This window comes from Entelurus aequoreus, linkage group LG07, assembly GCF_033978785.1.
Source record: "Entelurus aequoreus isolate RoL-2023_Sb linkage group LG07, RoL_Eaeq_v1.1, whole genome shotgun sequence".
Lineage (NCBI taxonomy): Eukaryota > Metazoa > Chordata > Actinopteri > Syngnathiformes > Syngnathidae > Entelurus > Entelurus aequoreus.
The window spans coordinates 11,038,374-11,051,908 of NC_084737.1; the positions used below are offsets into that span (position 1 = coordinate 11,038,374).

The 13,535-nt window shown below is 40.7% G+C and overlaps 1 protein-coding gene and 7 non-coding genes across 9 annotated transcripts in view; 1 reads left to right on the forward strand and 7 right to left on the reverse strand.

The window, feature by feature from the left end:
* cd40 (CD40 molecule, TNF receptor superfamily member 5) overlaps positions 1-13,535 on the forward strand; it is a 94,182-nt gene that overhangs the window by 5,650 nt on the left and 74,997 nt on the right. For both annotated transcript variants that reach the window (XM_062051916.1, XM_062051915.1), the window contains exons 2-7: positions 1,775-1,856; positions 4,921-5,043; positions 5,134-5,280; positions 5,346-5,439; positions 8,888-8,946; positions 9,180-9,275. In XM_062051916.1, the coding sequence (XP_061907900.1) occupies positions 1,775-1,856; positions 4,921-5,043; positions 5,134-5,280; positions 5,346-5,439; positions 8,888-8,946; positions 9,180-9,275 (601 nt within the window). The remainder of the gene's footprint in view (positions 1-1,774; positions 1,857-4,920; positions 5,044-5,133; positions 5,281-5,345; positions 5,440-8,887; positions 8,947-9,179; positions 9,276-13,535) is intronic.
* trnav-cac (transfer RNA valine (anticodon CAC)) lies at positions 10,686-10,758 on the reverse strand. The gene has a single exon. It is a non-coding gene; the product is annotated as a tRNA-Val (tRNA).
* Positions 11,431-11,503, reverse strand: trnar-acg (transfer RNA arginine (anticodon ACG)). The gene has a single exon. It is a non-coding gene; the product is annotated as a tRNA-Arg (tRNA).
* On the reverse strand, positions 11,755-11,827 carry trnam-cau (transfer RNA methionine (anticodon CAU)). Its single transcript has one exon. It is a non-coding gene; the product is annotated as a tRNA-Met (tRNA).
* trnam-cau (transfer RNA methionine (anticodon CAU)) lies at positions 12,621-12,693 on the reverse strand. The gene has a single exon. It is a non-coding gene; the product is annotated as a tRNA-Met (tRNA).
* On the reverse strand, positions 13,020-13,091 carry trnah-gug (transfer RNA histidin (anticodon GUG)). Its single transcript has one exon. It is a non-coding gene; the product is annotated as a tRNA-His (tRNA).
* trnar-gcg (transfer RNA arginine (anticodon GCG)) lies at positions 13,114-13,186 on the reverse strand. Its single transcript has one exon. It is a non-coding gene; the product is annotated as a tRNA-Arg (tRNA).
* On the reverse strand, positions 13,439-13,511 carry trnam-cau (transfer RNA methionine (anticodon CAU)). Its single transcript has one exon. It is a non-coding gene; the product is annotated as a tRNA-Met (tRNA).

Consider the following 13,535-nt stretch of genomic DNA (forward strand, 5'->3'; position numbering starts at 1 on the left):
TTGGGTATTGTTGCCTGAGGGTGCCTTTGATGTCTGTAACTACAGATACATTCTCACCTATTTTCAGCACCCCTAGTTTCATGGCTGTCTTTCTCCCCAGTAGTGGTTCACCATTACCCTTGATTACAATGAACTCTGCCTGTTCAGATCTGTCACCGATGGTGATTTCACACTCAAACATCCCCTTAATTGGCAGTGGTTCACTGGATGAGTATGGGTACAAATTCCTCTGCTCTTTTGGCACATAAGAATTACATTTGATATTTTCTGCTTTTAGTTTTTCCCATACATTTGTTCCCATCACATTGCTCTTAGCACCAGAATCAACCAGCATTTCCACCTTAACTCCCCCCACACAAAATGTAAGTTTCTCTGACATGTCATCCTCTTTCACATTGAATGTAAACTCACTGTCATGTTCTACCTCCAGATTGTTCACATTTTGATTTCTTGATCCTCTTGAACGGCACATTTTGGCGTAGTGGTCCTTCCCGTTGCATTTGTGACATGTCTGTCCACGTGCAGGGCATTTGGGATCTTTTGCCATGTGATCAGCGCATCCACATCTGAAGCACTTCCTCTCCGAAGTGGCGCCTTCTTCTTTTTCCGCTGTTTTCCCTCTAGGTGTAGAGTATTTCCCTCCTTTTTGAGCAACGCGATGCACAGCCTCCGTGTCCCTCCCGTAGACTGTAGGTTCCCTCTTTTCCTCAGTTAGAGACATGGCTGCCATCTGTTCCTCGATCCTCTCACATTGTGAGGCTAATTCCAATGTGCGGGCAAGAGTCAACGTGTCCCCTTCCTCCAGTAGCTTTCTGCGCACATATGATGATGTACATTTATTCAGGATAGCGTCCCTTATCTGGTTGTCTGTGTCAGCCTGAAAGCCGCAATCCCTCGCAGTCCGTCTCAAACGTGTAGAAAACTGTTGCACCGTCTCACCTGTTTCCTGGCACAACTTGTGAAACGTCTGGCGGGCATATGCTGAGTTGACTTTGGGCACGAAGTAGGTGTTCAGCGCCGTGACTGCCTTCGCATAGTCAGTCACCTCCCCGGTGTCTGGTAGAGTTTGGAACACATCCTGGACGTCTGGTCCCGCCAGGTGTAAGAGTAGAGCTCTTCTCCTCTGCTTCACCACAGCCGTGGCGTCAGCATCAATAATCAGTCCTTTCCCATCAGCATATAATTCAAACGAAGTCAGCCAACGGGTCCATCTCGGCCCGAGCGTGGCTGGGTCCGTGTAACATGCGAACGTTTGAATCCCCGACTTGTCCATGTTGCTTGTTTAACTCCTTTTAACGTCCAACTAAACAGTCTTCAAACGTCCACAATAATCCTCGTCGCCATTGTTGTGTGTCAATCTTACCACTGAATTGAATACACAAAGCTTCGTATCCTTTAGAATGTTTATTATTAACTACAGACCGACAGGGACATCACATTGCCGGCCGGCTCCGTCACATGTGTGTGGTGTTACATAACAACTGGTACCTTCAACAAATCCGTTTCCTGTTCCGGGTCATGTGACCAGATGGATAACCAATACATGACACCCCTCAAGTGTTTTATTTCTATGATTATGTTTGTTGCTAATGACTTTTTAGTTTTTACTTTGTTTTAAAAGTGATTTGACCACAGCGCCATGGGCTGGATCAGGTGGGGCACTGTCCTACTTGCCCCTAACGTAAAACAACCACATGTTCCAACCTGCTGATGTTGCTGTTATTTTAATGATGTTGCTGTTATTTTGATGATGTCGCTGTCGTTTGTCGTTCAGGTGATGACCGCAGGTCAGCTTCAGTGCGACCCGCAGACTCAGTTCCAGCAAAACGGGCAATGCTGTCAAATGTGTCCACCAGGTAATATATTAGCATCTCGAACCTTTGTCATACTTTGCCCACACTAGTGCAGAAGCCATTTTTGGTCTACAGCTAGTTTTGTATTGGCCCTCAGCCTGTTCATAAAATTCAAGCAATTCATTATCAATGAGATACCGTATTTTCCGGACCATAAGGCGCACTGCAGATGAATGGTCTATTTTCGAGCTTTTTCCATAAATAAGAAGCACCGGATTATAGGGCGCATTAAAGGAGTCGTATTATTATAAAAAAATGTCTAAACGTAAAACACTTCCTGTGGTCTACATAACATGTGATGGTGGTTCTTTGGTCAAAATGTTACATAGATGATGTTTTACAGATCATCTTCTTTCTGACCGTCGTTCCCGGATGCGCCGTTTTGTGGGCGGTCTTATTTACGTGGCTCACCTTCGGCAGCGTCTTCTCCCCGTCATCTTTGTTGTAGCGGTGTAGCGTGCAAGGACGGGAGTGGAAGAAGTGTCAAAAGATGGCGCTAACTGTTTTAATGACATTCAGACTTTACTTCAATCAATAACGGAGCAGCATCTCCTCATCCAGGAACTATATGTGTCCCGTGAAAAAACCTCTGACCGGAACACTCTAATAACTAAAGTTCCTCGGTTGAATAATGTAAACTCACTACACCGGTATGTTTTAGTGCTTCCATGGCAAGTTCACTGACAGATTATAAGTAAGAACTTTACAATACTTTATATTAGAAATGGCAACAGCGGAGGATGAATGTCAAGAAGATAGAGAAAAAGAAGAAGCTTATCGACTGCGGCGTCGGAACGGACTACAAAAGTGGATGCGCACAATTTTTCAGGATTTATGCAGATCCCAAAAACAGATCAGCAAGTACCAGAAGGTAAGAAAAGTTACTTTTGCATAATATTGCGAAACAAAACGTCAAATAATATGTCTTACCTTATACACACACCGTAATAATACTAGTATGTTTAATGCGCAGACAACCCATCAAGGGGTGCGGCTTCATAGATTACCAAAGTCGTTCTAAAACCTTTTGATAGATTTTTGAGCGCCGTGTGTAATGTTCTATACTTTCAATGGAACATATAAAATGTTTGTGTTGTTTACTTGGGTCATATTCTACACATATCTCTTATGTGCGACTGCCATCATATTGCGGTCTCCACGTAGTACTTGGTTAGAATATTGCAGTGAAAGTGTAGTATTTTATAGACAATGCAGGGACGGCGTGGCGAAGTTGGTAGAGTGGCTGTGCCAGCAATCGGAGTGTTGCTGGTTACTGGGGTTCAATTCCCACCTTCTACCTTCCTAGTCATGTCCGTTGTGTCCTTGGGCAAGACACTTCACCCTTTGCCTCTGATGGCTGCTGGTTAGCGCCTTGCATGGCAGCTCCCGCCATCAGTGTGTGAATGTGTGTGTGAATGGGTAAATGTGGAAATACTGTCAAAGCGCTTTGAGTACCTTGAAGGTAGAAAAGCGCTATGCAAGTATAACCCATTTATCATTTAACACAAAGAATCTTGGCAACTCGGACAGAGGCAGACTGGTGTCAGGTTCAAACACTGATGACATCTATGAAACAGACGAGAAGCAAGGAATCATGCAGAGACAGAGTTCAATTTGGCTCAATCGAGGAGACACGTTTTTTGGGCTGTACTCTAGTTACAGATCCAAAATAAGGTTCTAAAAGTCCAGCCCACGTGCTTCCTCTATTTATTTGGTAAGTCCCTGGTTACAACACTGAAGCTGTCGCTGAGGGAAGGGGGTAATCTCGACAGCTCCAGTTAGACACAATATATGATTATACAAGAAATGCAAATGTGTTGACACTGGTGCTATCGCCTTGTCTCTGCTCTGTCTGCGTCACGGCGGTTTTCGGCCTTGGCAGTCAGCAGGCCGTTCCTGGACACAGACACTAATACGAGACTGGCTTGCAATTATTTGGATTGCCAGCTTTGCACAGACAAAGAAAAATATCACTTCAGCACAATTGATAATAACTATAGCAACAGCCCTTAAGCATGAGAGTTGTGTGATAATATATACATAATTATTCTAACACTGGCCAATGTATGACGACAGTTAAAAATGGCCGCACTCAGACTTATTTAAGCTTTTCAACCAGTTATTATGTCTAAAACAGTGGTTCTTAACCTGGGTTCGATCGAACCCTAGGGGTTCGGTGAGTCGGTCTCAGGGGTTCGGCGAAGGTCAAGACACACCCGACTCATCGTGTAAATAAAAACTTCTCCCTATTAGCGTATTATGGATACCCCCAAACAATGTTCCCTTTAATTTTCCATCTGATTTGCAGGTGTGTAAATGTTAGAATAATTATGTATAAGTTATCACACAACTCTTTTGCTTAAAGGCCGCTGCTATAGTTATTATAAATTGTGCTGAAGTTGTACTTTTCTATCTGTGCAAAGGCACAACTTGTAATCTTGCTTTGCGAGTTGTCTCGTGTCAACAGTTTGTTTCCAGACCCTGCCTGCTGACAGCCAAGGAGGGACATCGAGTACCTCAACACATACAAAGCAGAAACAGGGCGAAATCACGAGTGTCAGCACATTTCCATTCTGAATAATCATGTATTGTGTCTACTGGGGCTGCTTGCATTACCCCTCAGTGATGTTAACTAGAGACCTCCTGAATAAATAGAGGAGCGTGTGGTGCTGTACCTTAGAGCGTAAGAGAAAACTGTAACTGAGTGTACAGCCCAATACGTCTCTCCTCATGAGTAAAATTTAACTCTGTCTCTGCGTGATTCCTTGCTTCTTGTCTTGTGTAATAGATAGTTCGGTGTTTGAACCTGACAGTAATTTGTTGTGAGTTCATGCACTGTGTTGGTTTTGTTCTTGGAACAAGGTGATTTTCATTTTGTGCACCAGTAAAAAAAACATATAACTTTGTCTTGAATTTAAAAAATATATATATAATAATATGTTTCACTAAAGAAGGTTTCGGTGAATGCGCATTTGAAACTGGTGGGGTTCGGTACCTCCAACAAGGTTAAGAACCACTGGTCTAAAAGCTAAAATGTCACCTTTAACCTGACTCTGCGTGTTTTCAGGCACCAGCATGTCGTCCTTCAGAGTGTGCACAGAGCCTCTCTGCCTCGACTGCGACGAGGACGAGTATCAGGACGCGTTCACCACGGAGGCCAAGTGTAAACGTCAGCCGTACTGCGACCCGAGTGAGACCTCCTCACATCCAGTCGGTCACGTCTTTGATTCGTGATGACGACGCTCAGCTCCAGTCTGTTTTGTTTTTTTTCTTCTGGCAGACAAAAACTTTAAGTTTGTGAAGCAGGCGAGCTTAAAGCAAAAAAGCGTGTGTATGTGTCAACGCGGGTTCCACTGCTCCAGTGACGCCTGCCTCACCTGCGTGCCCCACAGGCCTTGTGAGCCCGGATGGGGGGCGATAGTTCAAGGTAATCTTGCGCCAGTCTTCACTCCTCATTGTCAAAGCTGATTTTTTTTTCCCCTCTGCCGTCAGGGAATCAAACCCACGACACAGTGTGCCATAAATGCCCTCAAGGATCTTTTTCGAACGAGAGCTTGTGGGACGCCGACTGCGCGCTCTGGACCAAGTAAGGACTGCAAGTTTGGACACTTTCAAATGTCTTCTCACACTGTCACAACATAAGTGAACTATTGTTGATGTTAATACTTAAAAACTTAAAACCAAAAGACACCTTTTGATTACATACTTAAAGGCGCTTTTTATTTTTTCTAGATGTGTTTATTTCTTTCATCTGTATTTTATCATCTACTTGATTTTGCTGTTAAAAATAAATGACATTTAGAAATGGACAATTTTTCAGGATATAAAGTTTTAAAAAAAATTATTTTTGTATACAATTTTAAATTTTTTTTGTATAATTTTTTATAATCTGTCCTTTCTAATCCATTTTCTACTGCTTGTTACTCTCTGTGTCTCCTAGCCACTCAGGCAAATCATATTGTTTAAAAGTGCATTTTCCCATCGATAACGTGATATCATTGCGCCCACGCCGCAGTGTCGGGCGAGCGGGCGGCAAGTGCGCGCTCTTTCAGTCAATTAGTAATATATATATATATATATATATATATATATATATATATAAATATATATATATATATATATATATATATATATATATATATATGTATGTATGTGTATATATATATATATATATATATATATATATATATATATATATATATATATATATGTGTATGTCTGTATATATATGTATATATATACATATGTATATATATACAGACACACACATATATATATATATATATATATATATATATATATATATATATATATATATATATATATATATATATATATATATATATATACATATATACATACATATATATTTACATACATATATATTTACATACATACCTACATACATAGATTAGATAAGATTTAGATTTATTGGTCCCCGTGGGGAAATTCATTTTTACTGACCGTACATTCAAACAATAGACATTACACATCAAGGACAAAAATAGCAAAAAGACATCATACATGACCAACACATTCACAGGCTTGTCAGACAGGTCGGCCGGGCCTGCTGTTTAGGGCGGCATACATACATATACATATACAGTATACATATATATATATACTGTATATATACACACACATATATACATATACATATATGTATATATATATATATATTTTTTTTTTTTTTATACATATACATACATACATATATATACTGTATATATACAGCCCGGCCCCCGGTCAAATTTTTTAACCCAATGCGGCCCCCGAGTCAAAATGTTTGGGGACCCCTGGTCTAGAAATTTTTTATAGTTAAATATAAAAAATAAAAAAATGTATGTCAAATAAGGGTGGGCGATATGGCTCAAAACGGTCTATATCGATAATTATTTATATGTTTTATGACCAATCGAAATTAAGGACCAGGAGAAAAATGTATTAAACGTAAAAAATGTATTTGAAATGTAACCGTCCTCTGATTATAATCCCCTCAGCTATCAAGGCAGAAAGAAAGGAAATGTCAACACAAGCATGGAAAACAATCCATGAAAACCAAATTCTAAAATCACATTGAACACTTAACAAAAGGTGAGAATTAAGGAATATGTAAGAAATGTTTAATAAAGTGTAACAAAATAGTGCAAAGTGTGAAAATGAAAACATAGAGAAGCCTGAGAATAACTATTTTCTGAAGGTTTAGTGCCAAGCTGTTACAGCTGTGCTCTAAAGGGTGAGCATGGTGCGGTATTACCGGTCTTGGTGGCGACAAGCGCCTTGTATAATTTACGGACCACTTTGGTCGGTTTGAAAAAATCCTGTCGAGTGACTTTTCCTGTTTTATCCACAATCTATTCGCCCTCTGCAGCACTCGTTTTTACTTTCTCTTCTCATTCCATGCAAAGAATCAACCGCAACAAGATGGCATAACCAAACATCATAGTTCATACTGTTACCCGATTGGCCGATAGCGTGTCACTCCCATTGATTAGTGATCACTTCCTGCGTTGCTCGGTTACCGGAGAGCAAGTGCCTTTGTTCACGCAACCAACCTTGCTTTGCAACTTCCTCTTTCTTCTGACGAAGAAGTAGGGCTGGGAATCTTTGGGTGTCCCACGATTCGATTCAAAGTCAATTTTTTTTCCGATTAAATGCGATTCTCGATTCAAAAACGATATTTTCCCGATTCAAAACAATTCTCTATTCATTCAATACATAGATTTCAGCAGGATCTACCCCAGTCTGCTGACATGCAAGCAGAGTAGTAGATTTTTGTAAAAAGCTTTTATAATTGTAAAGGACAATGTTTTATTAACTGATTGCAATAATGTAAATTTGTTTTAACTATTAAATGAACCAAAAATATGACTTATTTTATCTTTGTGAAAATATTGGACACAGTGTGTTGTCAAGCTTATGAGATGCGATGCAACTGTAAGCCACTGTGACACTATATTTTTTTTTGTTTTTTTATAAATGTCAATCAATCAATCAATCAATGTTTATTTATATAGCCCTAAATCACAAGTGTCTCAAAGGGCTGCACAAGCCACAACGACATCCTCGGTACAGAGCCCACATACGGGCTAATGTCTAATGATAATGTCAATGAGGGATTTTTAATCACCGCTATGTTGAAATAGTTGCTAATATTTATACTGTTGTTGATAATATTCATTTTTGTTTCACTACTTTTGGTTTGTTTTGTGTTGTGTTTGTGTCTCCTCAATTGCTCTGTTTATTGCAGTTCTGAGTGTTGCTGGGTCGGGTTTGGTTTTGGAGTAGGATTGCATTGTTATGGTATTGCTGTGTATTGCTTTTTTGGATTGATTAATTTAAAAAATAATGACAAAAAAAAATAATGAAAAAAATCGATTTTTAAAAAATGAGAATCGATTCTGAATAGCACAACGTGAGAATCGTGATTCGAATTCGAATAGATTTTTTCCCACACCCCTACGAAGAAGCATTTTTTTTTGCATTTGATATTGATATCGTTTTATCGCCCAGCCCCAACGTGAAAAGTAAATTTCAGAGGAAAATACGCATATTTAAAAAAATGTGTTTATTAATTTTAACGATTTTTCTTTTAAAGATTGGGAAAAAAGTTGTATTTGAGTTTTTTTATTCATCATTTATTTTATCTGTTATTAAATTACTTGTTCTTGATTCAATATATATGTATGTACAGTATATACAGTATGTATGTTTTAAATTGCAACTTAAATGTGGAATTCTTATTTTGGATTTTAAAATGTTCATGAAAAAAGTCATGATTTAAATGTATTTATTTAGTTTTATGTTTTAGTCCAACAAAATGCTGGCCCCATCATTAAGTTAACATTTTCAGATAAAAAGAGTCCTGGACAAAACCTTGGCCACATCTCCCCCTAGTGGAGGCTGACTTAGTTTGGTGTCAGCTGGGTAGAGAATTACCGTAAATGCAGTAGTAGTAGCTGAACGGTGTGTACTTTTCTGTAATGTTTGTATTTAAACACACAAAAAACATGACGAGTCGTCTCTTTCTGCAGGTGCGAGAGCGGTTACCACGTCGGGCGAAGCGGGTCAGACAAATCGGACGTGGTTTGCGGTGAGTGTCGGATACGAGGCTTTCTTTCTTTCAATTCACAGCTCCTCTCTGCCATGAGACGTGTCATTTGGTGTGGTTTCTGTGGGATCGTCACCTTCTCCCACACGCTGCATGTTTCTTTTGTCTTTGCTCACTCTGAAGTTTATTTGCTGGCTCCATGCTGCATTTTCCTACATGTTGTAGATATTTACAGTAGGTGCACTCTTTACTCAGAGGGCTATTTTGTATTGCAGAGAAAAGCCGGGGTCCACATGTCGCCATCGCCATCGTCGTTTTACTTGTGGTCGTTGTCGCTCTCATAGCTGCAATCGTGGTCTGTCTCTCAAGAGGTACACCTTTTAATTCTTTACACTAATATAAAACGGCCTGTTTTTTTCTTTTTATTCAACGAGGAAAAAAATCCTGTTGATACTTTTAAAAACCCTCTTTTTCAAGGGGGTACTGGCCAAGAAGCAGCAAAATTACACATCAAATTACATTTGTAATCACAATACACATTAAAATGACAGGATGGACATCAAGTAAAACTGCACTCAAGCATTCAAGGATAAAAATGTAGTCAGCTTCCAGTCTATTTGTTGAGTGTTCCAAGCACAAGGAGCTGTACAGACAAAATATTTTTCCCCAGCTCTGTGCGAGCAAAAGGGACAGGGAGCAACAGCTGATTGTTGGATCTCAGATTGTAAGAGTCCGCTCTTCCTTGTGTAATCAATGTACAGATTAGGGTTGTCTTGATACCAAGATTTTGGGACCCAATTTTTTATTTAAAATGTTTATAACATTTTTAAAGAAAAAAAAGTTTTCCAAGGAAAATTATAGTATTCCAGAAATTTGTCAGCGTTACATTAGTTTGACGCGTTGTCCAAAATTGTAACATTGAAAAACAGGTCTCTTTAGGTGACACACAAACAGACTCACTGGGCAATTCTCAGCTGCCGTGACCCGGACCTGAACCAGGGTTGCTGTAGCCACGATGCAGAGTACTAACAACTATACAATCACAGGTGTAAACCATTTTTTCTACAGCAGGTTTACCTCCAAAACCTCTGGTTTCAGGTTAAATTGCCAGAGCTTCCCGGGCTTGCCAGGAGTAGAGGCTAGAATTTTCTGATCCATAGTCAGATACTTTGTCCCATGCGCCACTTGCAATTTGAACAACAAATCGGGAGCACGAGGCTTTACTGTAGCTTTTCTTTGTTATTCCACTAAACAACATGATGTCAAAAAGGAAATATTTTTAGATAACACACAAAAAGACCCACTGCAAGAAACTTTGTTCCTATGACCCGTATTCGAACCGGGGTTCCTGCAGCCACAACGCAGAGTATTAACCACTATACGATCACAGCTGTTGACCGTTCTTGCTACAGCAAATTAACCTACAGAACTTTGACTTCGGGTTAGAGTACAAAAGTGTGCAGAGCTAGCCAGGAGTTGAACGTAGAATCTTCTGATCCGTAGTCAGACGTGTTATCCATTGCACCACTAGCCCTTGGTTGTGCCATTCTGGAGAATAACACTGGACAAGAGTTGACTCTGGCAAAAGGGGTTAAACACTGACAATGCAGTGACCATGAAGGAACTCAAACTCACTAAAAAGAAACATGACTGCCCTGTGTGAGGATCGAACTAATGGCACTAGGGATTTTGAATAGTAGGCAAAATTCCCCCCCAAAATGACCAATCCTCTTTGTACCGTGACATTGAAGGGATTCCAACCCGCTAAAACAAGTAAAATATGCCTAGTGTGAGGATTGAACTCACGACCTTCAGATTGTGAGACTGATGCGCTAACTAATGCGCTAACAAGGCTATGACAAGCGTCTTAGCTCCCAGGTCGTGACGTCGCCAAAGATAAGTTTTTTTCCAAAAATCCCGCTTTTTACAAGAACGTGGTATTTTTAAGACAAAAAATATATTTTCATTTCAATTAGGTTTTACTTGTCAAGAAAAAAAGCTTCCAAAAAAAACAACAACATTAGTCAGACGCGTTGTCCAAAACGTAACATTGAAAAAAATATGTAATTTTAGACAACACACAAACAGACTCGTAAGGTAAAGTTTTGTACCTGACAAGTTTCAGCTATCTTGCTTCTGCAGCCTTCCTCAGAGGTGTTTCAGGTTAAATTGCCAAAGCCTCCCAGGCTTGCCAGGAGTAGAGGCTAGAAATTTCTGATCCATAGTCAGATACTTTGTCCCATGCGCCACTTGCAATTTGAACAACACATCGGGAGCACGAGGCTGTAGTGTAGCTTTTCTTTGTTATTCCACTTAACAAGATGAAGTCAAAAAACAAATATTTTTAGATATTACACAAAAAGACCCACTGCAAGAAACTTGGTTGCTGTGACCCGGATTCCAACCGGGGTTCCTGCGGCCACAACGCAGAGTACTAACCACTATACGATCACAGCTGTTGACCGTTCTTGCTTCAGCAAATTAACCTACGGAACTTTGACTTCGGGTTGGAGTACGAAAGTTTGCCGAGCTAGCCAGGAGTCGAACCTAGAATCTTCTGATCCGTAGTCAGACGCGCTATCCATTGTGCCACTAGCCCTTGGTTGTGCCTTCTGGAGAATAACGCTGGACACGTACATTGTTGACTCTGGCAAAAGGGGTTAAACGCTCACAATGCTGTGACCATGAAGGAACTCAAACTCACTGAAAAGAAACATGACTGCCCCGTGTGAGGATCGAGCTAATGGAACTAGGGATTTTGAATAGTAGGCAAAATTCCCCCCAAAAATGACAAATCCTCTTTGAACAGTGACAATGAAGGGATTCCAACCCGCTAAAACAAATAACATATGCCTTGTGTGAGGATTGAACTCACGACCTACAGATTATGAGACTGACGCGCTACCTACCGCGCTAACAAGGCAACGACTGTCACTGTAGTACTAACAACTTAGTACCAACACTTATACGATCACAGGCGTCAACCATTTTTTCTGCAGGAATTTACCTCCCACACTTCTGGTTTCAGGTTAAATTGCCAAAGCCTCCCGGGCTTGCCAGCATTAGAGGCTAGAATTTTGTGATCCATAGTCAGATACTTTGTCCCATGCGCCACTTGCAATTTGAACAACAAATCGGGAGCATGAGGCTGTACTGTAGCTTTTCTTTGTTATTCCACTTAACAACATGATGTCAAAAAGGAAATATTTTTAGATAACACACAAAAAGACCCACTGCAAGAAACTTGGTTGCTGTGACCTGGATTCGACCAGGGTTCCTGCGGCCACAACGCAGAGTACTGACCACTATGCGATCACAGCTGTTGACAGTTTTTGCTACAGCAAATTGAGCTACGGAACTTTGACTTCGGGTTAGAGTACAAAAGTTAGCCAAGCTAGCCAGGTGTCAAACATAGAATCTTCTGATCCGTAGTCAGACGCGTTATCCATTGCGCCACTAGCCCTTGGTTACGCAATTCTGTAGAATAACGCTGGACACGTAGATTGTTGACTCTGGTAAAAGGGGTTAAACACTGACAATGCAGTGACCATGAAGGAACTCAAACTCACTGAAAAGAAACATGACTGCCCCGTGTGAGGATCGAGCTAATGGGCACTAGGGATTTTGAATAGTAGGCAAAATTCCCCCCAAAAATAACAAATCCTCTTTGAACAGTGACAATGAAGGGATTCCAACCCGCTAAAACAAGTAGCATATGCCCCGTGTGAGGCTTGAACTCACGACCTTCAGATTATGAGACTGACGCACTACCTACTGCGCTAACGAGGCAACGACTATCTTCTTTGTACTAACAACCTAGTTCCAACACCTATACGATCACAGGCGTCAACCATTTTTTTTCAGCAAGTTTACCTCCAACACCTCTGGTTTCAGGTTAAATTGCCAAAGCCTCCCGGGCTTGCCAGGAGTAGAGGCTAGAATTTTCTGATTCATTGTCAGATACTTGGTGCCATGCGCCACTTGCAATTTGAACAATAAATCGGGAGCATGAGGCTGTACTGTAGCTTTTCTTTGTTATTCCACTTAACAAGATGAAGTCAAAAAACAAATATTTTTAGATAACACACAAAAAGACCCACTGCAAGAAACTTGGTTGCTGTGACCCGGATTCGAACCGGGGTTCCTGCGGCCACAACGCAGAGTACTAACCACTATACGATCACAGCTGTTGACCGTTTTTGCTTCTGCCGAGCTAGCCAGGAGTCGAACCTAGAATCTTCTGATCCGCAGTCAGACGGGTTATCCATTGCGCCACTAGCCCTTAGTTGTGCCATTCTGGAGAATAACGCTGGACACGTAGATTGTTGACTCTGGCAAAAGGGGTTAAACACTGACAATGCAGTGACCATAAAGGAACTCAAACTCACTGAAAAGAAACATGACTGCCCCGTGTGAGGATCGAGCTAATGGCACTAGGGATTTTGAATAGTAGGCAAAATTCCCCCCAAATATGACAAATCCTCTTTGAACAGTGACAATGAAGGGATTCCAACCCGCTAAAACAAGTAGCATATGCCCCGTGTGAGGATTGAACTCACGACCTTCAGATTATGAGACTGACGCGCTACCTACTGCGCTAACGAGGCAACGACTATCTGCTTTGTACTAAC